The sequence below is a fragment of the Odocoileus virginianus genome, chromosome 13 (genome assembly GCF_023699985.2).
Source record: "Odocoileus virginianus isolate 20LAN1187 ecotype Illinois chromosome 13, Ovbor_1.2, whole genome shotgun sequence".
Taxonomy (NCBI): Eukaryota; Metazoa; Chordata; class Mammalia; order Artiodactyla; family Cervidae; genus Odocoileus; species Odocoileus virginianus.
Window position 1 is genome coordinate 12,141,547 of NC_069686.1, and position 24,509 is coordinate 12,166,055.

The 24,509-nt window shown below is 35.5% G+C and overlaps 1 protein-coding gene across 19 annotated transcripts in view; it reads left to right on the top strand.

The window, feature by feature from the left end:
* The window catches only part of TTN (titin), a 274,540-nt gene that overhangs the window by 150,667 nt on the left and 99,364 nt on the right, over nucleotides 1-24,509 (top strand). For all 19 annotated transcript variants that reach the window (XM_070475948.1, XM_070475949.1, XM_070475950.1 and 16 more), the window contains 27 exons: nucleotides 178-321; nucleotides 595-672; nucleotides 3,646-3,759; nucleotides 5,230-5,298; nucleotides 7,423-7,503; nucleotides 8,398-8,472; nucleotides 9,043-9,132; nucleotides 9,562-9,624; nucleotides 9,958-10,047; nucleotides 11,770-11,820; nucleotides 12,377-12,778; nucleotides 12,950-13,228; nucleotides 13,757-14,032; nucleotides 14,163-14,302; nucleotides 14,839-14,965; nucleotides 15,058-15,321; nucleotides 15,629-15,895; nucleotides 16,030-16,293; nucleotides 16,383-16,522; nucleotides 16,688-16,814; nucleotides 16,933-17,199; nucleotides 17,317-17,583; nucleotides 18,419-18,685; nucleotides 18,777-18,916; nucleotides 19,346-19,472; nucleotides 20,277-20,419; nucleotides 24,217-24,340. In XM_070475948.1, coding sequence (XP_070332049.1) covers nucleotides 178-321; nucleotides 595-672; nucleotides 3,646-3,759; nucleotides 5,230-5,298; nucleotides 7,423-7,503; nucleotides 8,398-8,472; nucleotides 9,043-9,132; nucleotides 9,562-9,624; nucleotides 9,958-10,047; nucleotides 11,770-11,820; nucleotides 12,377-12,778; nucleotides 12,950-13,228; nucleotides 13,757-14,032; nucleotides 14,163-14,302; nucleotides 14,839-14,965; nucleotides 15,058-15,321; nucleotides 15,629-15,895; nucleotides 16,030-16,293; nucleotides 16,383-16,522; nucleotides 16,688-16,814; nucleotides 16,933-17,199; nucleotides 17,317-17,583; nucleotides 18,419-18,685; nucleotides 18,777-18,916; nucleotides 19,346-19,472; nucleotides 20,277-20,419; nucleotides 24,217-24,340 — 4,476 coding nt within the window. The remainder of the gene's footprint in view (nucleotides 1-177; nucleotides 322-594; nucleotides 673-3,645; nucleotides 3,760-5,229; nucleotides 5,299-7,422; nucleotides 7,504-8,397; nucleotides 8,473-9,042; nucleotides 9,133-9,561; nucleotides 9,625-9,957; nucleotides 10,048-11,769; nucleotides 11,821-12,376; nucleotides 12,779-12,949; nucleotides 13,229-13,756; nucleotides 14,033-14,162; nucleotides 14,303-14,838; nucleotides 14,966-15,057; nucleotides 15,322-15,628; nucleotides 15,896-16,029; nucleotides 16,294-16,382; nucleotides 16,523-16,687; nucleotides 16,815-16,932; nucleotides 17,200-17,316; nucleotides 17,584-18,418; nucleotides 18,686-18,776; nucleotides 18,917-19,345; nucleotides 19,473-20,276; nucleotides 20,420-24,216; nucleotides 24,341-24,509) is intronic.

Here is a 24,509-nt window from a genome sequence, read left to right on the forward strand (position 1 = left end):
ACATTCAAAGCAATAGAAACAGAAATCAGTCAAACAAGATGGATTTCATCTTAATATAAGTGATGATATTAATAGAAACAAGGGGAGAAATCAAGATGACTATTTATTGTGTTTCACATTTGTGCATTTTAGAATATTGTTCCACACATTCAATTAAAATTAACTATATCTTTAAAGTTTATGAAGAACCTGTGGAAATTGTTCCTGAAGAGGAAGAGCCAGTTCCTGTTGTAGAAGAGGAAGAGCCAGTTCCTATTGTTGAAGAGGAAGAGCCAGTTCCTGTTGTAGAAGAGGTGGAACCAGAAGCCCCACCACCAGCAGGTACAAGACAAGATTCACTGAATGGAAGAATATACTATTTGATTTTTTATGTCTATTATTTATCTTGTTTAAGGCAAACATCTCATCTTCTATTTCCTTCTTTAACATTTGACCTTATTAGCAAGAACAAAAGTCAGTTGCACACATAAAGCTTTTGTCCTACAGACACAATGCAGCATAGCAAAGAAATAAGTGTGATCTTTTTTATTCATTCATAGCATTAATCTTTTCATTGTAACCATTTGACTCTAAAAGAAGTCCTTATCTTTCAAGTGCCTGAAGAGCCCAAGAAGATTGTTCCAGAGAAGAAAGTGCCTGTCATCAAAAAACCAGAACCTCCACCTCCTAAAGGTACTTACAGTAAAATAAATATTTACTTCTTTTTTGTGTGTTGTCAGCAATTTGGCACTCTTTCCTTGTTTTATATTGTGCTATATTATGTGCTGTATTATGAACTGTCATCTGTATGTTACAGTTCTGAGCAGACTTGTCAAATTAATCTGTACATATTGCATCTTGCAATTTTATATTATTAAATGTTACTAATATCTTTAAAGTACCTGCGATGGCAAAGAAAGTTGTCCCAGTGAAGAAAGTCCCAACTATTAAGAAGCCAGAAACACCAGAAATTAAAGGTATTCACATCATCATTGATACAATAATTTTTTTTTAAGTATTCTGATATCTTCAAGTGGAATCCAATAAGTTGTCTTCAGTGTTAGGGACAAGAATGTCCTTATTTTGCTTTCATTAATTTTAATGCTACTCTGTTAATTATAGGTTCTTTATTATTAACACTTTTTCCAATGTCTAAATATTCTTTCTAAAATAAAACTAATATCTTCAAAGTGTCTGAGCTGCCCAAGAGACTTGTTCCAGTAAAGAAGGAACCTGTGCCTGTTACCAAAAAACCAGAAATCCAGCGAGTAAAAGGTATCTACCATGAAGAAAGAAAGAATGTATTTCTCTGAATGCTATCTAAGCATCTTAATAGTAGTTCTTATAACAAAAATATGAAGTATAAGTTTATGCAAGAACAGATTTTACAGAAAAAAAAAGGGAAATAATGAAGGCAAAGAGAAAATAAGACAAACAGGAGAAACCTTGCTTATCCTGAAAGATAAGGCTGGATGTAATGATGCCAGTCATATTTTGGAGTTCTTTGAATGCTAATATAAGGCATGTACTTTCATCTGTGGGCGATAGGAAGCTTCAGTGGTATATAAATTAACAGGAGTCGAGCTTCAGATAACTGGCAGCAGGTCAAATTCTTAGAAGAGGATAATATTAGGAAAGAAGCATTACAGTTTTCAAGGTCTTCAAAAATTGAGTAAGATCAGTGGTGACAGAAATGGAAAGGATTGGATTTAAGAGAAGTGGAGATTGAGTGGGTGTCTATTCTCAAAGTAATGAGGGAACTAGATGAGCCCAAAATGATTGTAAGAGTTGAAGCTAGGCCATGAGAATGGTTCACTGAATCCCCAAACTAATATTAGAAAGAAGGCAGTGACTATATCTTTTACATTTCAAATATGGAAGTTGGGAATATGCATCTGGAACTTAGGAAAGAGATCGGGGCCAGAGATGTAGATCCACAAGTCATTACCATGGAAATAAGAGTTGAGAGTGCCGGAGTGATTGCTTAAAAAAATGTAGATTCAATTTTTAAAATCATCAAAGTTAGACCAGTGGAAAACATCTATATTTAAAGGTACACAGAGGATTAGAAATAAATGAAGAAGGCTGCAAGGACTCATTTATTAAATTAGGATGTCCAAAAGGGTGCCTTGCCTGTAAAGCCATTTCCCCCACAGAGTCTTATAAGATGAAGTACCATACCCATGTATTTTTTGCCTGCTCTTTGCAGTATCTTGTACATCTTCTAAATTCTTAATAGTAAACAAAATCAATATCTTTAAAGTGCCTGAAGTTCCCAAGGAAATCATCACAGAAGAGAAAGTGTCAGTTCCTATCCCTGAAGAACCAGAAGCTCCACCTGTCCAAGGTACATGGCTGTGCACTAAATCTTGGAAAGATGATAGTCGTCTCATCATCTTGCTTTGGTTGTAGATGGATCTTTTGTGTTTATCTGTTGTCTGTCTGTCTTAGTAAAGTTATTGGTATTTTGGAATCTTCTGAAGAATATGTTATAGTGTGTAACTAAGTTGATATGTTGAAACTCAGCAGTTGCAGTATTCTACTCTGAATTCAGTCTAAAATAAAATACTATGTTTTTTAAGTTGAAGAGTCGTCTGAAGAAATAATATATGAAGAAAGAGCATCCATAACCATTGGTAGAAAAGTGACTCCCCCTGTTGAAGGTATATATAAATGTATAAATATAAAATTTTTAATTTCTTGAAAACTCCTATTAGAAATACAAAAGTATTTATAGGCTAACATTCCTTCTTGAAATTATATGTAAAAGCATTCTAGCACGTTTGACTTCTTTGTTTTTCAAATCATTATACTTCTTTTGAAGTATAATCTTTTGATTATTCTTGATTGTAATTATAAATTCCAAAAGATACAGTTTACTGAGGCAAAACTGGAATCATTGCATTAGATCTTCAAATGATAACCCAACATCAGATTTTAAAAATCATTTCATTTGCCATCAACATACATCAAATAGTATAAAGCTTGAATATAAGAAAATAGAAATATTAACCTCTTTTTCTATGTAAGTGAATATATATATTTTTGGTTTTGTGACTGTCATCTTTGCATCTGTGAAATTTGTATGAGTCTTGTGAAGAACTTTACATTACAACCTCTTATCCTTTGTCAACATTCTTTAAAGAACGTGAAATTGAAAAGTATGTTAAGCCTGAAGAACCTGAAGAACCTGAACCACAGCCAGAAGAAACACCAGTACAAGGTATTCAGCTAATTGGACTTAAATCTTCATCACCATATTCTTCCTCTTGATATATATGTATATGTTTTACGTTCGATGTGTACAGTATGTCCTTCCTCACCTGTATGTAAGGTATTCTGTTTTAAATGTGCATCTCAGTCGCCTGTATTCATGTCATTTGTACTATTTATTTCACGTCAGTGTGGCTTATCTGGATGCTTCCTTTGTCATTTTCATTAGTGCTTGTGCCGTACTTGTTATCTACAGTGTTCATATTCTTATGTTTTATGTTGAACTTTTTTATGTTTTATGTTGCATACCAATATTATGTCTCCAAAAAAAGCAAACTTCTTACTTAAATATACTTCTTACATAAATATCCTTATGTTTCTCCTGAATATACTGTAAGCCCACATACCAACCGTTGTATTCATATACTAATACTCCTGAAATCCTCTTTTAAGAACCTGAACCTGAAAAGAAGGTTATTGAGAAACCAAAACTCAAACCAAGGCCCCCAGCTCCGCCTCCTGCTCCACCTAAAGAAGATGTAAAGGAGAAAATATTCCAGCTTAAAGGTATAAAATGATACTTCCAAAATTTTATTAACCTGCTCCAAACTTCCATCCAAACATCTGAAGTGGTGCTTGCAAGAAATGTATTTTTAAAATGTGTACTTTTGGACGTGATCATGCTGGGGAATTCCATAGAGACGTGTTTTATGCTGCCATGGGTGCCTTGTCAGGCCATGCTTGCTGCCCAAAGTGTCAGAAAGTGTGCCCTAGTTAGCTTCATCCTGACCATCTGGATGCAGGGGCTGTCCCGACTAACTTTCCGTGCAGAGTCGGGTGAAAGGGTTTTCTGATTTCAAAGTGTGGTTGCTGTGCATACCTTTGGGATCTTGTGCATGTGAAATGTAGAAGAAAACTTAGCTGGATGTTTTTAATATTGCAGTAACAAACTTATACAAAAGCCAAAACTTTGTCCTTAAACAATGACATATGCTTTAAAATATACTATAGGCATTATATTTATGGGCTCCAATAGCTGATGTATTCATATACCATGAAAGGAAGGTATATGAACAACTGATCACTGCTTCCCCACTTTTTTTTTTTTTAACAACTTGATAAAAAGCCAACCGTGTTCTGTGGTTGTTCCCCTTGTTAAACTTCCTTTCATTCTCTTTGCATTTAGATTTTTCTTTGAATTCAGTATTCTTGGGCTTCCCTTGTGGCTCAGCTGGTAAAGAATCTGTCTGCAATGCGGGAGACCTGGGTTCGATCTCTGGGTTGGGAAGATCCCCTGGAGAAGGGAAAGGCTACCCACACCAGTATTCTGGACTAGAGAATGCCATGGACTGTAGTCCATGGGGTTGCAAAGTGTTGGACATAACTGAATGACTTTCACTTTCACTTTGAATTGATCCAATATTATTTAATTCTTAAAATAACATCTTTAAAAGCTGAAAAACTAGCAACATTGCATTATTCTTTTTATTTTAACAAAATGTTGTCTTATTTGTGTTGTCATGAGATTTCCCAATCTAAAATAATCTAGATATAATCTTAGGTGAGCACTTTTCCCTTACCTACACATGTACACAAAATCAGTTTTCCATAGGAAGACTTGTTTCTTGCCTCTCTACAACCCTCCTGGCCTGTAGGGAAAGTCTTTGGCATTTTAAATCAAACACAGAAAAAGCAAGCACTTCTTAAAAGGTTACCCATCTGTTGATTGACATTTTATGAAGACACACACTTAAATATGTTTCCCTTCTTGCAAAATCTATATGCAAAGGAAGATTTCTTACCCCTGCAAAGAGCAAAACTTATCTTTCTTCTCAGCCAGACCTTAACTTACTACTCAACTTTGGAGTAAAACTTGAATCTGTTTTCATGGTTTGAACGCTTCTTGTATGTTCTTCAGTGGCTGTTCTTGGCTGTTATTAATGCTTTTGGGTATAGACAATAAAGCAGGTATTTAATAATTTGCTTCAGATCAGTCTAAATAAACAAATAATAAAAGTAAGATCATCTTGTTTAAAGCTGTTTCAAAGAAGAAAGTTCCTGAGAAACCTGTGGTTCCAGAAAAAGTGGAGCTTACACCTCTGAAAGGTATTTCAACAGTCTAGAAAATGCTCATATTCAGTATCCCTTTATCTATCTCCTTGCTCTTCCTGGTTTCTTCCTGATTCTTCTTTTTCTTCTTCTTTCCTTTTTTTAAAGAAAAATAATAATCAGAGTAGTCTCACTGATTTCTTGTGTTTTTGTAGCTTTTATAGTCCTGATTCATGAGTGTTGCTTTCATTGTCTCTCATCAATTTCATGCATTCATGGATAAATGTTGTTTTCTTTTCCTCATCTACATATGTCTTTTTTCACTTTCCTAAACTAAAAAATAGCAAATTTTACTGATTAGCTGACATTAATATCAGGACAGATCTTAGATTAAAATGCTGAGAGCTAGCAATAGAAAGCTTTGCGATTTCACTGGAACAACAATATTTTAGCCAGTGTTTTAAGCACCAAAAAATAAGTCCTGTTTTCCTTCTATACTATTAATATGATTCATAGGGATTTCCTTGTGGCTTTCCTATCACTCTCTTCTCAGGGGCTCTAAAACAGTCTTTTGGGCGTACAGATCTCATGTTGTAGGGAAGTTTCATTATCACTGCAGGTCATTTTTTTCAAAATGTTAATTCTATTTAAACAGTATTTTTCCCTATCTAAGCTTGGACCAAAAAGAAAAATAAATGAATCATAAAGGTTTATAAAACATCTATTGAAAATAAAATTGTTAATTTTTCCAGTAAGCATAGTAGGGAACAGTGTTCTATTTAAGTAATTAACACATCCAGACCCATAGGTTGAATCTATTCCTGATTCACTCTGGGATTTTGGAAAAATCACCCATCTGAATACATATTTCCTCAGTTATAAAACAGAGATTACTAATTAGTGTTGCTGTGGATGTTAACTGTGGATGCAGAGGATGTAATAATCCTCTACAAAGCCACTCAAACATTAAATGACATGTAATGACATATTAATATATAATGACTTTAAAAATAACTACAGATCACCAGCCCAGGTTGGATGCATGAGACAAGTGCTCGGACTTGGTGCACTGGGAAGACCCAGAGGAATCGGGTGGAGAGGGAGGTGGGAGGGGGGACCGGGATGGGGAATATATGTAAATCCATGGCTAATTCATTTCAATGTATGACAAAAACCACTGCAATGATGTAAAGTAATTAGCCTCCAACTAATAAAAATAAATGGAAAAAAAATAATAATAATAAAATAAAAAATAAAAATAACTACAGTGGTGTGTTCTCCACCTGAGTCTCATATGTAAGATCTTAAAAATGAAATAATAATATGGAAAAACAGATGCAAAGATACATTTTCACTATATTCATTAGATAAGTAAAGGATATTACTGATGGAAATTAAATGCATAGGCATCTCTCCAGCTTGATCAATGAAAATGGTTTACATTACAAATCTTGGTAACTCTAAAATAATTATCATGGATAAAAGCATTTAATAGTTGTGAAATTTTACATAAAATACTTGACAGAAAAAATATTTTAAATGAAATATTTACATATTTGCTCTGTATGTTTAAAATTTCAAGTAAGAGTTAAGCACGTTTATCTTTGTCACATAAAACAAAAGTTATTTAATAAATTACAAATGTCTTATTTAAAACACAAATGTGAAGTTTTATAGAAATACCTAAAAATTCAGATTGTTTAAGTGTTTCTCCTTTCCCCAAATCAAGTTCATAATCCATATTATTTGGCTTTCTTCTCTCATTAGTGGAGAAGATTTGAATAATGTCACTCACGTCTGCTATTATTAATGGTCAGGGGGATATCAGTGTAGATTTGGACAATCTACAATTGCATATTGGGGCAAAGATGATGTCCAGAACCTTGTATTGAATGAAAAATGCATAAAGTCAATATAGAATAACATCTTCTACACCCTTTTAAGGTGAATGAATATATTTGCCTGAATTAGCGCAAATGAATTTCATCCTGAGGTGATATAGATCTATGCAGAGCAAAACAACTTGAAGTGTGTTCTTGCTTTTAAATTCTATGATATTTATATGCAACAAGAATTATTACTTATGCATCATGGTTAACTAGTTTTGAAAGAGACAGTTTCTTGTTGAAATTTACTTTTTATATGAATTCACTTCAAAATTTAAAATCATATTCTTTTAAGTGGCTGGAGGTGAAAAGAAAGTTCGCAAATTACTTCCTGAACCTAAACCTCAACCAAAGGAAGAAGTTGTTCTCAAAAGCGGTAGAGTATTTTTCAAACATTGTATCAGCTTCAAATAACAAAAAAGAACTTGAAAGCTTACAAAATATTTCTTTTCCTTGGTTTTCTCTTAATTAGATTCCTAATTTATCAAAATTAATTTCTAGTTGCATTGAAAATTAAATATGATCACTTCCATATCTTTTTAAAAAGACAGAAATTTTGTGAGCATTCAGAGTATCTTGAAATTTACATTAATAGACATGACTAAATTGATAACATCTAAACTAATAACAATGACTATAACTGCCATTTTCATAATCAAATTATGTAGTAAAATACACTAAGCCTATTAAATACTCTAAATTACACCAAATGATTTAAGCCTAAACTCAAAATTCAGTTTTAAAATGTGACACAGGATTACCACAACTAATAGATAACATTTTCTAAAACCTGAACATTTCTTTCTACTAATAAAATATTAAAGAATTAGAAACAAGATATTTGAATGAAGAATCAAATTCTGACATTTCCTCCATATAGAATTACTTATTTCTTGGCTACATTTCTTTGGCCATCTCCACTTCTGTTAACTTTGTACTTATTTAAATTCTTCTTTTCTCATTAAATTATAACAATGAATTGTTAGAATTTTTGTTCTTCAGATTATTCATTTTGTGTTTGGATATTTCTGCCATGGATTTGTCTCTGAACAGACTATCTATATAAAGTGACTCGGTGCTATTTTAATTACCTTAACAACTCTTGATCTTTTTTTTTTAAAGCATTTTTAGGGTAAAAGCCAGTTTCCTGGTGCACTTGATTGCATGCTTTTCACTTTGCTTGCTTTGTACATTATTTGCATTCATTAAGCTTATTCAACATCTTCATTCGTTTGTCTTGGTTTACATATAAACCTTTTTGTCTTTTAAGTTCTAAGAAAGAGACCTGAAGAAGAAGAACCTAAAGTAGAACCTAAAAAAGTAGAAAAAATTAAAAAACCTGCAGGTAGGAATCCCAGTAAAAATTTGTGAAATTATCTTTTAACAAAATTGAGATTTAACAAAAGGTTTATCTTGTAAACATAAATGGAGTTAAATATAAATGTAGCTTCATATTTCATCTATGTTTTCCATTGTCTTTCTGTTTAAACATTTTTATAGTATTAATAGTTCTCAAATCCATTCATGCATTTCCATGCACTTCTTCATCATTATTGTTATTATTATTTGTGAAGTAATCAAGTTGGCTGCAAAATAACTTCATGGGAAGGTGTCAGAAATGTTTCATAAAATTTGGGGCTTTTAGTGGGCTGATTTTTATCCATTTCAAAGAGTGTATTTGCTATAGCTCACTAATGGGGTTGGGAGGCAAGTAGGTGAAATAAGAGAAAGAAAAATAAATTGAAGTAGAGTCAAGAAGAGAAAACAGAAATTAACTGATAGAATATAAGGGTTCTCTTTCTAAAGTCAACAACAGAGCTTTAGAAAATAGTTTGACCTAATTATTTCAGATTAGTTGATTTCTAAGGATTCACATCCTAAAATAACACTAGAAAATCATTCTATTATCTTAAAGTGCCAGAACCACCTCCAAAAGCTGTGGAAGAGGTTGAAGCACCTCCAGCAGTTACCAAAAAGGAAAGGAAAATTCCAGAACCAACAAAAGGTACAGACTTCCAATTGTCTCTAAAAATACAAATATGAATCAATTAAAATATCATTACACTGGCATTAAGATTTGAACACATGACTTCTCATTCAGCTTAATTTTCTTTTCAATTCACTCTCACGTGCACTTGCCTCATGCCCACCCATTTGTTTAGTAAATTACCAAGTTTTAAAAACTAAGAAAATTGTATTTATGGGCAGTGAGATGAATAATAACATTAGAATCAGTAAAACTGACTTGCTGTATTTTCTAAGTACTTTGTTTAAGTGAAAGAATAAACTTGGATCAAGTATTTGACTTGGTAACTGTTTGTATATAAATTCTAGTATATTCCAAGATACATGAAACCTGTCCAATTTTGGTTTGACTTTGTGAAAAACTTCAAAAACACTGTGATAACCTGCTTATTACTCTTAATTGTTTTAGTGCCTGAAATTAAGCCAGCAATACCTCTCCCTCCCCCTGAACCAAAGCCAAAGCCTGAACCAGGTAAGCAAGCTTATCCTCAATATCAACAGCATATACCTTCATGTTTCACACAAACAATGTATAGTTAATAAGAAAAAAGGAGTAAAAGTGTGCATGCATCAAATGATTTCTAATGTCCCAATGTCTTAGATTATACTGTTGTATTTTATTTAATATACTTTCACATATTTCAAATATATTATTATATTGTATATAGATTTTATTATAGTTAGAATATATTGTTCTTTGAAAAACAATTTATTAGATTTTAAAATTCATCAGGGAAGGCAAATAGGCAAATGGGTTTCAGGAAGTGACAAAGGATCCATTAATGCACTGAACATCTTTTTGCAGAAGTGAAAATCATCAAACCACCTCCTGTGGAGCCCCCACCAGCTCCCATCGCGGCCCCAGTGACGGTACCAGTAGTTGGAAAGAAAGCAGGTAATTATTCTGTTGTTTTCTTTTTGCTTGTTTGTTTTGGTGGCTTAATGAAAACTTCATTAAAAATCAAGCTTTCTTTTTGTTGAAACACAGTGTCATTTCAATTGTGGGAGCTTATAAATTCATGATTAAATTTTCCTTATCTGCTTACCCTGTACCAACCTACTTCTCATCCATGGGTGCGTATTGTGTTTTGCTTGAAATGTATATTTCTGCAAAGCATCGTTTATTTATATGCTTTTGAGATTAACTAATGAATATGTTCAAATATAGACACTCTCTAAGGACATACATATAGGAATCCCATGGAGATTCAAATTTCCCATGTGCCCTGTAAAAATCATTTCTCACTTTTTAAAAAGACTGCATTTTGGGATAAAGAAAAAGTTCTGGAAATGGATAGTGTTGATAGTTGCATAATATTGTGAAGTATTTTAATGCAACTGAATTTTACACCTAAAAATGGTTAAACTGGTCAGTTTTATGTTAGGTATATTTTACCACAATGAAAAGAAAAAAAAAGGACTGCATATTTCTGCCCTTAAATCCATATAAGAATTTAGATCAATAATAATTTTCTTAAATGTACTAACTCAGTGTTATAGTTATCTTAGGTACAAACTTAAAATGCATATTAATTGAACTATTAATCACTTAGGTGATAATCTCAAAACCAAAATGATTTGACATGTATAGATCATTGATAAACGCGTGTCCTAACTATTTGATCTTTGGCTACTTCCTTCATTTCTTTAAATTTTAATTTCCTAATCTATAAAATCAGAATATTTAATAACTCGATCTATTAAAACTATTATGAGGACTGACTATATGCAAAACTTTTAGCACAGTGCTTGGTACATAGCAAGAAATATTTGGATTTTTATTATGTTTAATAACAGACAATATACTGTGTTATTTCATCTATGGTTTAATTTTAATATTATATAACATATGTTGTCACTGATATGGTTTGGGCATTATTCTTTTAAACTTTTATGATTTTTATGTGATACTTTTATTAGTTCAGAAAAACACAAGAACTACCATTGAGATAATTAAGTATATGTAAAAGTACAGCTTTTCTCATATCTCCAGAGTCTGACACTAAAGAACTGGTTCTACAATTTATACTGCCCCATATTAATTGAATTAAACTCTTAAGTGTGGGAACTGTCTTGGTTTTGCCTTAATTCATTATCTAATTAAGGGAAGTCTTCAAAGAATTTGTACATTTGTAGTACACAGACCCTTTCTTTTTCTGTAGTCTTCCCTGGATTTATTTGCCCAGCTTAATAAAGAAAGGCTTTTGGTAACTTCTGGCTTATTTCCCTTTTGCCTACATTGATTCCTTGTTGACAAAAAAAGGTATTTCCTTGATTCACAAAACCAGCACACACATTGACATACAAAATATTTTACACAGCTGGGTAAAACTCTTCTGCACAAGGTAAGAGTAAGCCTTCCAGAAATGGGAGAATTACTTGCTGAAGGGAATTTTTTAATCCTAGAAACATTGGCAATTTAGCTTGGTCACAACATTCAGAATATGCCTTGCTGGAAATATCCAGATATTCTCAGTAAAAGTCACATAAATAAATCCAATTTTTCTTCATGCATTCATATTTAAAATAAACAGCGTGATTCAGCCCACATGGTTTACTACCAAGCATGAAATAAGTCTGAAAATTGTTTAAATGTTGGGTTTTATTTTTATTTCAGAAGCCAAAGCACCGAAAGAGGAGGCTGCCAAGCCAAAAGGTCCCATCAAAGGTAAGATTCATTTCCCCGTACCTGAGTTGTAAAACCTTTCACTCTTTGGAAACTTTACATTCAAGGGCAGTTTTCTGTTCAAGGGGGAAAATTTCAAAATTTATATCCATCTTTATGATTTCTAATTGATTCTGCAAAAACTAGTATGTCTTTTGATATCACAATGAATACACCTCTAATATTACTCAAGTGGATAATACATATGTAACATACACACTTTAGGATAATGAACCCTACAAGTTCCAAGTTTCATTCTTCATATATATGATATTTATGGTAGATAAAATAATGAGACATTAATCTGGACATTATACATTTGGCTTTCAAACTTGAGAAAATGAAGAGTGTTTAGTATCCATGGATGCCTTTTGCCACCTCATTTTCTTTTGAAAGTAAGCAGGATAAATTCAGTTGACCTTTCAGTTTCCTCATCTTTAATTTTCCCTTCTTGTCTCATGGTCACTCTATCACTGGTTTTACCCAGCAGACAGCCAGGTATGCACTTTCTGACCCTTATGGAAATGCCAATTCAACTTTTAATTTTATTTTGAATTAGGTGTAGCCAAAAAGACTCCTTCACCAATAGAAGCTGAAAGGAAAAAGTTAAGACCAGGAAGTGGTGGAGAGAAGCCGCCTGACGAAGCCCCGTTCACCTACCAGCTGAAGGCTGTGCCATTGAAGTTTGTGAAAGAAATCACAGACATTGTCTTGACTGAAGCAGAATCGGTTGGCTCTTCTGCTATCTTTGAGTGTTTAGTCTCCCCGTCCACCGCGGTTACAAGCTGGATGAAAGATGGTAGCAATATCCGTGAGAGCCCAAAGCACAGATTCATCGCTGATGGGAAAGACAGAAAGCTGCATATCATTGATGTTCAACTTTCTGATGCTGGTGAATACACCTGTGTTCTACGTCTGGGAAATAAGGAGAAGACCTCCACGGCTAAACTGATTGTTGAAGGTAATTTCCAGTCTTCTGAATATGGTCCACAAGGGGCATGTTAACACAGTAAACCTCCGTAGCAATTTTTATTGTCCTTTAAACAGAACTTATTCCCAAGTTTTATCTCATTGAAAATATTGTATGTATTGAAAAGTCTCCACCAGTTTTTAATATCACAATTCTCCATAGAACTTCCTGTGCGTTTTGTAAAAACGCTTGAAGAAGAAGTCACAGTGGTCAAAGGACAGCCACTGTACTTAAGCTGTGAGTTAAACAAAGAACGTGACGTGGTCTGGAGAAAGGACGGCAAGATTGTCGTGGAGAAACCCGGCAAAATTGTGCCTGGTGTCATTGGCTTGTTGCGGGCTCTGACCATCAATGATGCAGATGACTCCGATGCTGGGACATACACAGTGACTGTGGAAAATGCCAACAACCTGGAGTGCTCATCCTGCGTGAAAGTAGTAGGTCAGTACTTCGCTGGGAAATTAGTTCTACTACTATTAAGAAAAGAGGGATCTTCAATTTCCAGTATCAGAATATCAGCAGTCTTACACCTTACCTAACAGCTGCTACTGCTGCTGTTGCTGAATCACTTCAGTCGTGTCCGACTCTGTGCGACCCCACAGACGGCAGCCCACCAGGCTCCCCCGTCCCTGGGATTCTCCAGGCAAGAACACTGGAGTAGGTTGCCATTTCCTTCTCCAATGCATGAAAGTGAAAAGTGAAAGTGAAGTCGCTCAGTCGTGTCCGATTCTTAGCGACTGTATGGACTGCAGCCCACCAGGCTCCTCTGTCCATGGGAGTTTCCAGGCAAGAGCGCTGGAGTGGGGTGCCATTGCCTTTTCCATTACCTAACAGGGAGAATATCAAATCATAACAGATTAATTGTGTCCAGTTTTGAGAATTTTTTGCTATTTCTGAAATTTACTAAAGAAGTTTTTGTATTGCTTATTCAGATCATAATTATCTTTTCTGACCTCTTTTATCATACAGAAGTCATTAGAGACTGGCTGGTGAAACCCATACGAGATCAACATGTAAAACCCAAGGGGACAGCTGTTTTCACCTGTGTTATAGCAAAGGATACTCCAAACATTAAGTGGTTCAAAGGCTATGATGAAATCCCCTGGGAACCAACTGATAAGACTGAGATAGTAAGAGATGGAAATCATATACACCTCAAAGTTAAGAATGCTATGCCAGAAGATATTGATGAATATGCAGTGGAAATTGAAGGGAAAAGATACCCTGCAAAGCTGACACTTGGAGGTATAAAAATCTTACCATTTATTCTTAAGTTTTGTATGTGCCTAAGGCAAAATAATATACATAGGTACACTCACAAAAGTGTCATTAGATTGTTTAATGCCTGATGGTTTTTCATCCTTTACCAATACAGATCGTGAAGTTGAATTGCTTAAGCCAATAGAGGATGTTACCATTTATGAGAAAGAAAGTGCAAGCTTTGATGCAGAAATCTCAGAAGTAGACGTTCCTGGACAATGGAAACTGAAGGGAGAACTTCTAAGACCCTCACCTGTGAGTAATTTCTTCTATTCAGTTGTTAATCATATACACAAATGAACCTGTCTACAAACCAGAAACAGACTCACAGACATAGAGAACAGACTAGTGGTTGTCAAGGGAGAGAGGGGGTGTGGGAGTTTGGGGTTAGCAGACACAAACTATTATATATAAAGTGAGTAAACAACAGATCCTACTATATAGCACAGGGAACTATATTCAATATCCTGTGATAAACACAACATTGTAAGTCAACTATACATCAATAAAAAATAAAATAAGTTGTTAGTCATATTCTGTATGACCACATTCTATAACTGATTCTGACACTCGGATTTGGTTCAGTGATGATGGAATTATTTCTGGCTTCTAAAGTCTCAAAGAGGGAAAGAAATTTGATGCACTATTTGTAGACGGTTCAGCAATTAAAAAAAAAATTATGACAATATACTTTATTTTTATCAGTAATATTACAGTTATTTTTTTGCTCTATAGAAATCTGTATCTGAAACTATCTCATTCAAAGGCAAACTAAAACTATCCTTTTTCAGACATGTGAGATCAAGGCAGATGGTGGAAAACGCTTCTTGACTTTGCATAAAGTCAAACTGGACCAAGCTGGTGAAGTTCTTTACCAGGCACTGAACGCAGTTACGACTGCCATTCTGACAGTGAAAGGTATGGGCCTTTAGAACTCATGGAGTGGGCTCAGCTTCGTCTGACAGCCCCCTGCGTTCTGAAAAACCTCACTCTTAACGTCTGATTTCCAGAAATCGAACTCGACTTTGCTGTGCCCTTGAAGGATGTCACAGTCCCAGAAAAGCGACAGGCTCGATTTGAATGCGTCCTCACTCGAGAGGCAAATGTTATATGGTCTAAAGGACCTGATATAATCAAGTCATCTGACAAGTTTGATATCATCACTGATGGAAAGAAACACATTCTTGTCATCAATAATTCTCAGTTTGATGACGAAGGAGTCTACACTGCTGAAGTGGAGGGCAAGAAGACCTCGGCACGATTATTTGTTACAGGTAAGAGCTGGTGAGCTCTGACTCTAACACGCGTAGTTAGTCACATGAATATCTGACTTTACATACAGAACATTAAAAAAAAAAAAAAAAAGAACACCAAGTTTTAATAGCTAGAGGTGACCATCAGCCCCACAGCTTTATTTTCACATTGCCATCAAAACAACCCCCTTAATTTTTTTTTAATGGAAGGTAGATCCTTTTGAAAAGGTGACTCAATAAATGCCATGTGAAAGATTCTTTTTACCAGGCAGAGTGGAATATTTCTGAAGGTGAATTGTATTTCTGAGCATATTACCTTGCATTGCAGGTATAAGACTGAAATTCATATCACCTCTTGAAGATCAGACAGTGAAAGAAGGTGAAACAGCGACTTTTGTCTGTGAACTTTCTCATGAAAAAATGCATGTGGTCTGGTTCAAAAATGATGCCAAACTCCACACGAGCAGGACTGTACTCATCTCCTCGGAGGGCAAGATTCACAAGCTGGAAATGAGAGAAGTGACAATGGACGATATATCCCAGATCAAAGCCCAGGTTAAGGACCTCAGCTCCACAGCAAACCTGAAGGTCATAGGTAAATGTGACCAACTATAACCAGAGGGCTGACTTTTGGATGTGGGAGTGGGTAACAGTTAAACATTTTGCAATGTGTAACTCTTTAATTTCACTTTGACATTCTCCTGACTATCTGCCAAATGTCCCTTACAGAGGCCGATCCCTACTTCACTGTGAAATTGCATGACAAGACGGGAGTCGAGAAGGACGAGATTATTCTCAAGTGTGAAGTGAGCAAAGATGTGCCAGTGAAATGGTTCAAAGATGGGGAAGAGCTTCTACCTTCAACCAAACACTCCATCAAGGCAGATGGCCTGCGCCGCATCTTAAAAATCAAAAAGGCAGAGCTGAAAGACAAAGGCGAATACGTGTGTGACTGCGGCACAGACACGACCAAAGCAAACGTCAGTGTTGAGGGTGAGTTACACAGAATTTCTAAGGGTACCCCATCTGAATCTGCAATTGCTTTGTTCAGACATTCTTACAAAACTCTGTATAAATTTCAGCCCGACTAATAAAAGTGGAAAAGCCTCTGTATGGAGTAGAAGTATTTGTGGGTGAAACAGCTCGCTTTGAAATTGAACTTTCTGAACCAGATGTCCATGGCCAGTGGAAGTTAAAAGGAGAGCCTTTAACTGCTTCCCCTGTAAGTCGCAATGATCTGATCACATAGGTGGGGGTGGGGCACTTGCTTGCTCACTGGTGAAAGACGGTACATTTCTAGTACAAAATCTCTTGCTTATTTGTAGGAATAACCAGTTACGAAAATGATGTTTTTCTTTCTCTTTCCTCCTCACCTCACTCCAAACAGGACTGTGAGATCATTGAAGACGGGAAGAAGCATATTCTGGTCCTTTATAACTGCCGGCTGGATATGACAGGAGAGGTCTCCTTCCAAGCTGCCAACGCTAAATCCGCAGCCAATCTGAAAGTGAAAGGTACGTTCTGCTTGCCAGCCACCCTTTTGTATTTTCTTTGCAAGGCTTCCTTTTGAGACCCAGAACTGATGACTGGAAGCATATTCTGGCTTCATCCACACCCTATTCTTTTTTTCAGAATTGCCACTTATCTTTATCACTCCTCTCAGTGATATTAAAGTCTTTGAGAAAGATGAAGCAAAGTTTGAATGTGAGGTATCTAGGGAGCCCAAAACATACCGTTGGCTGAAAGGAACCCAGGAAATCACAGGTGATGACAAAATTGAGCTTATCAAGGATGGTACTAAGCATTCACTGGTGATCAAATCTGCCGCTTTTGAAGATGAAGCAAAATACATATTTGAAGCTGAAGATAAGCATACAAGTGGCAAACTGATCATTGAAGGTGAGCATTCTTATCAGATAGGCTACTTTTAAATGCTTTTATTTTTTATTTTTGCCTTTACATGTCCTCCTTTAAGGATTGGAATTAGTAAATTGTTGTTGTTGTTTTTCTTGATAGGAATCCGACTTAAATTCCTCACCCCACTCAAGGATGTAACAGCCAAAGAGAGGGAAAGTGCTGTGTTTACTGTGGAGCTGTCCCATGATAACATCCGCGTTCGCTGGTTCAAGAACGACCAGCGCCTGCACACCAGCAAGTTAGTCTCAATGGATGATGAAGGGAAGACCCATTCCATCACATTCAGAAACCTCTCTATTGATGATACCTCTCAAATTAAAGTGGAAGCTATGGGGTTAAGTTCAGAAGCCAAACTCACTGTGCTTGGTAGGTGCTTTTTTAAAAATTTAATTCTATTGCATTCAATTCATCAGAAATTTAGGTAGTATCTACTATGTAAAATCTTTCAAGTGTTATATTGCATGAAAGCAATGCCTGCCCTTAAGAAACGATCACATACATTATTAGGCTTATGTCTGAAATATTTTTACCTAAAAATATGAGGATTTTAAAGGAATAAAGACTCAGACTCACAAAATAGCCAGTTTAAATCAGAATTAAAACTCAATTAATTATGGAGCCTTGTCATATTTAAAATTAGGAATATATATACTTCCTCTCTCTTCCCTTTATCAAAATTATTTCAGAAAAATGTTTCTCAAGTCCCTAAGAAACCCAGAACTTACATTAATAAAGCTCATTGTTTTTCCTGGGCTGCTAGTATCAGGCAGATTATATATGAAGTCTAACATGTATAGCGACCATTAAAGGCAAACTATTAATTGATAGAAGAAAAACTAATAATGTGGACTGGAAAGCTTACAGGTAAACTAGTCATTGGAGATTTGCTAAAAATTTAAAATTTAGCTGAATAAAGGAGGAACACATAATTGTTTGAAGCTAAATTTCAGTTTGTCTTTCATACTACTGTTAATAAAATACTTCAAAATATAATATAGGTAGATTAGAGCTTGATAAATCCCAGGCATCAACTCCTTTTCTAACTTTTAGAGAACTTCTGAACATACATGTTAAATGAGTGGAAGCATGGTGTACCTTTTAAATACACCCAGACTTCTGTGAGCTGCCCCTTAAACTTTCCGAGAGATTTTTATCTCCTTAGGTGGTTAATGAATTTTTTTCACTTATACTTTACTTGCAGAGGGAGATCCATACTTTACAGGAAAGCTTCAAGATTACACTGGCGTAGAGAAAGATGAAGTGATTCTACAGTGTGAAATTAGCAAAGCAGATGCACCAGTGAAATGGTTTAAGGATGGACAGGAAATAAAGCCATCTAAAAATGCTGTTATTAAGGCAGATGGCAAGAAGCGCATGCTAATCCTAAAGAAAGCCTTGAAATCAGATATTGGACAGTACACCTGTGACTGTGGGACAGATAAGACCTCAGGAAAGCTTGACATTGAGGGTAAGGAAATTTCCACAAGCTTTACTCTTGAAGCTGTTGGAGTTATTTCTGCCAGAGGCTAATGACACATGCTGACCCTGCACTTTTCTAGATCGGGAAATTAAACTGGTGCGACCCCTGTACAGTGTGGAGGTGATGGAGACCGAGACGGCCCGCTTTGAAACCGAAATCTCGGAAGATGATATCCACGCCAACTGGAAACTCAAGGGAGAGGCCCTGCTCCAAACACCTGTAAGGCTATTTCTGAACTTGTCAATGCCCAGAGGAGCTGTGTGAAATAGGAAAAGGACAGGAGAAAAGTCAGAGTACACACAAGGCATTTAAAACATGATCTCAAGTTCTTCATCAGAACTCAAGCCAATGAGAACTATTAGGGTCTATGAATGGGCTCAGATAGGCACACTTGCATTATTTTTGATCCAGCATTGGTACAAGGTTCTAGATATTCTGTAAATGTTGCTAGTTGGTTTAGAATGATGCAGCTAAAATAAATATTGCCATCATGAATAATATTTGTTAGTTTTCTTTCACAAAACTTAAAATTATATAATCATCTCAAGAGTTTTCCTCGTAAATTCCTTTAATTAAGGTATTTTATCCTCAGAACAAAATACCAAAGAAGGTGACTTCCTATGGAATCTTTCCTCTCTTTTGACACAGGAATGTGAGATCAAGGAAGAAGGCAAAACACACTTCCTTATTTTGCACAACTGCCGCCTGGACCAGACTGGTGGGGTGGATTTCCAAGCTGCCAATGTTAAATCTAGCGCCCACCTCCGAGTAAAACGTAAGTATTGTGTCTTTCTGCTGAAAGTGAATGGTATGCTCCTGCAGCAACTGGATGTGAGTGAAATTAGTTGGATTTATTTAGTTAATTAGAAGACACTATTAAAATATAGAAACTGGCTTTCTGGTATTTACTTGTCATCCACATACACCTGTGGTTCAAATTCTAAAGTTTGGAAATTTCATCAGTCATTCTGTTTGAACCAAAGAAAATTAAGTCTCAGACTCCCCCATTCCCTAATTCTTTCAAAGTAGAATATTCACAGAAAAAGAGTCTAACTCAGAACTCTTAAAGACCCTTAAAGAAATTTTTCAAGTAGCTGTACAACTTTCACACAAAAAAGAAAAACTCTGCTGTGTGGGCATTTCAGACTCAAGAAGGGAGGTGGGAAGCATCAGGCTAACATTTTTGGAAGGTGCAGAAGTGTTTATGGATTGGACAGGCTCTGTGATTGAGGGGCCCTCGTCCTCTCCCAATCAGAGTCTTAGTTATTTTGGAAGTCACATACCTTATGTAGCAAGAGGAACTCGATGCCTGGCAGAACAACAGATGCAGCACAGACTTCTCGCTGACCTTGCAAATCAGAACGAAAGGGCCCCTACAGATAGCTACCCGCTCCCTGGCCGCCTGCTCTCCCCTTCTCAGCACCAAGGGGCCATGTTCACAGGGGAGTGAGAACAGCGGGCAGTCCTGTGGCTCTTTCCTCCTCCAAAGAAAGCAACCATGATCAATAACTAAATCTGTATTTATCCTTTCGGAATTACAAAATGAGTCATCGGAAGCTGTTTCCTTCCCCTCGCACAGCCCGCGTCATTGGTCTCCTGAGGCCTCTGAAGGATGTCACGGTGACTGCCGGGGAGACCGCCACTTTCGACTGCGAGCTGTCCTACGAGGACATCCCCGTGGAATGGTACCTCAGAGGGAAGAAGCTGGAGCCCAGTGACAAGGTCAGAGGCAGGCGGCTGGTGGCCTTGCCCGCACTTCTTTCTCCCTCAGTTCTTCCATCTTCACACGTGTGCTCCTTGTTCTTCACTTTCTTACTGTTCCCTTGTCTCCCCTTCCCTTTCTTTTCCCTACTCAAGTGTGATTTCTGTTGATGTTGTAAAGCAGGTTCTTCTCATTTTTGTTGGGTTTAACCTGATGATATTTCTATTGAAATGGAAATTAAAATTTTAAGTACGGTCAAGTTTTAGGTTTTTGCAGAAAAGGCAAACATTAATTAATTATCTGTGATAGTTTAATTCATTGAAGACAGGAAGGATCAAAAAGACTTTCAGATTTGCTGTGTGGTACAAGGGTACAGATTAAGTTTCATGGTGAATTCTCTCCATGCTATTTCGTGTTCTGCATATAAGGGGATTAAGAGGAGAGGATGGAAATTCCATTTCAGGCAGTTGATCAAGTAGTTGAGATAACTTCTGGGTGGATCTGCTCTTCAAGCATTTCTCCAAAGCTATTTTTAACCCTCAAGTGCTTTGAGCTGTGCAAATTCTGGAATGCAAGTGGACTATTTAAAATGTACCCGATGGTGGTGGCAAGAAAGAAGGGCTCTATGATTATCCACATGTATGGAAAAAATATACTTTAAAAAGTTTTAGGAAGTAACTAGCTTGTGGTGGGTATTGAGTAACTAGCTCAATACCCAAATTGAACTATGTATTTTGCCCCCTAAGACAACATGTGTTTAAATTATCTTGATAACTCACCATTAACTTTGAATTCTTGAAATAAAATAAATAGAAAACATCCAACATGTGTTGGAAATAAGCACAGGCCATTATATCAATTTTTTTTCAGTATTTTTAGAAATAGTATCAAATGTGGCATCAAGTCTTCAATATAAATCAAGCTGTTAAGAATTATAGGAATATAATTAAGAAGGGATTCGGTTTAATTAACAGCCACAAAGTTGATTAAAGTATTAGAAGGAAAATGCCTTTGAATAACTATTCTCGAACAAAAATAGTAGTATTTTAACAAAAGAATTGAAGGGTAATCAGTTAACATTCTTCTGGGAAATAAAATCTGCCTGCTATACAGAAAGTAATGACCAGTTGATCTCCTTAGTTACCAAGGATAGAAAACAGTCATACATTCAATCTGCAGCAAGAGAATTAAGTTAAATGAGGAAACTGTCCTCACTGTGAGGTCTTCTGCATATACTGAACTGGGTGATGGAGGCATCTCCACCTTCAAGTTTGCTTTTTCAAAATACACATTTGTCCAGTTAAGTGTGGTTTAATTGTTCCATGTCTAAAGGCAGAGAATTGGTTGGTTTTTCAAGATCCTTTCATGATTTGAATAAAGGAACACTGAAAGAGAAAGTGTTCATCGCTTCAGTTGTGTCCGACTCTTTGAAACCCCATGAACTGTAGCCCACCAGGCTCCTCTGTCCATAGAATAGTCCAGACAAGAATACCGGAGTGGGTAGCCATTCCCTTCTCCAGGGGACTTTCCTGACCCAGGGATTAAAACCTGGTCTGCACTGCAAGTGGGTTCCCTACTGTCTGAGCCACAAGGGAAGTCCCAAAGAAACACTGCTTAAGGACAAATGATATTACTCTTTTGCTACTAAATATCTTTAGCTCAGATGAAGAGCTTTTAATTAAAAGATTTGTCTTATTAGTTCTAATGTAAGAACTAGACCATTTTATTTTGAAAAAAATTTTGGAGTATAGTTGATTTACAGTGTTGTGTTAGTTTCAGTGTACAGCAATATTTCCTGAGAACCACGGAGCCAAGTTCTTGGTAATAGAATATTCTAGAGTAACCTCAGTGAAATTTCAATGATAAAACCACATGTCAACAAATAAGATGTATCTGTTGGTAGATTAGAACCTGAGATACTTTTTAAAATAGCCCTAAATCACAGTTGAATTTTTAATGCACAATTTATATTGAAACATCATCACCACAACAATCTTTCTCCTATTCAAGCACCATGTCCTTGAATAAGTAGCTGTGTTCCTAGAACATATCTTAATTACTTTCTCCTACTTATTTTCCCTTACTTTGTTTTGGCTTTCCCAATTATTAAGGCAGCTATTTTAATAGCCCAACTCTTCATTAAAGAAAAACCTTCATATGAAACTTTATTCCTAACTCCTTTCTTTATACCACCATAATAAACAGTTCTACTGGTAAAAAATTTTTACGTTATTCTTAACTGTAAGTGAACTCTTAAGCAAAATCAGTCTCTATGACAGTGCACAACGTCTTGAGGAATTTGGGATGGTTGAACTAGAAGAACCTCCAGTTGTCTTATCATTTACTCTCAGGATAGCTCTGTCTGTAGCCTGATCAGTTGGCACAAGTCAATTACGGGACCTAATTGCAGCCCATATCAAGGCAGTGTATTCTTTTTGACAGTTCATTTTCCTACAGGTGATACCCCTTTAAACCACCTAAGGTTGCATTTACAACAATAATCTAAATCAAAATATTAACAGTAGTGGCAGCATTTATCTTCTTACTCTAAGATCACAGTAATTTCTTTATCCATTTGTGCTATGCAAACAATCATAGCTCTGTCTAATACCTGCTTTTCCCAGTCATAAGGTGCAAATACATGACTTTAATGTGTGAAATGAAGAGCCAACATATTCATTTGTGTGTTCTAACAAAATTAAGAAACTTTACAAATTATTTTAATCATGTTTAATTGGTTTGCAAAATAATTGCTAAATAAATGGGAAGAATTCTAGTTCATTGCAAAGCAAACATCTTGCATTTAGAACATAAGGTTTACTTTCAGCTAACTATATGTGATCATTTTTCTCCCTTCCTTTCGTGATTTAGCTATTATAAGTTCTTCTTTTATATATGTAAACCCAGTAGTAAAATGTAGTCAAATATATATGTATACATATAAATACTCATACACATATAAATTCACCAAGGCATTTCAATATAAAAGTCCTCCCTGTAATTATATAAAGGTAACTGCAAACTATAAAAGTCTAAAATTTCCTCAAAAGATTCCAAATTATTGGTTTAAATTATTTTCAAATACATATATGCTATACAAATTATTATAAAACATTTTACAAAGCACTATTTCAAACTCTTTACGTGAATGAACTAAATGTACCTACCTCTATATATATATATATGTATATATGTGTATATATACATATATACACACACACACACACACATAGAGAGAGGAATGTTGTTTTGTATATTCTTTTTTCTTCCAGTTTTATTGATACATAATTGACATACAACACTGTATAAGTTTAGAGTGTACAGCGTAATAATTTGGCTTATGTGTATCATGAAATGACTACCACAATGTTTTGTGAGCACCCATTATCTCACATTAAAGATAAAGCAAAAAGTTTTGTCCTGTGGTTAAGGACAAATGCTTAGGATTTACCTTCTTAACAACCTTCATGTATAACATACAGCAGTGTTAATTATGTCTGCTATGTTGTAGTACATTACCTCCCTAGTACTTATTTATCTTTAACAAGAATTTTCTACCTTTTGATCAGTTCATCCAATTAGCCTCTCCCCACCACCCCACCCAGGTAAACAAAGATCTGATCTCTTCTTCTATGAGTTTGTTGGGTTTTTTTGTTTTGTTTTTGAAGTACAATTGACCTATCACACTATATTAATTCCTGATACATAACATAGTGACTCTTATTTCTGTAGATTTCAAAATGATCACTGTGATAAATCTAGTTACCATTCATATATCCTTAAACTGAACTTTTTTTTTTTTCCCCCAAAAAACTAGGTGGTTACACGTTCAGAAGGAAGAGTTCATACGCTTACTTTGAGGGATGTAAAGTTAGAAGATGCTGGAGAAGTTCAACTAGTAGCAAAAGATTTCAAAACGCAAGCCAACCTCTTTGTGAAAGGTAATAGTCACACAGCTTATTTTTTTTAAAACATGTATAATACAGAGTTTCATAAATAATGCCAACTCTTAACTATCTGTATATGATAAGTACCACCTGGTGCCTCAGACAGTAAAGTATCTGCCTGCAATGTGGGAGACCCGGGTTCAATTCAAAGAAGGAAAAGGCA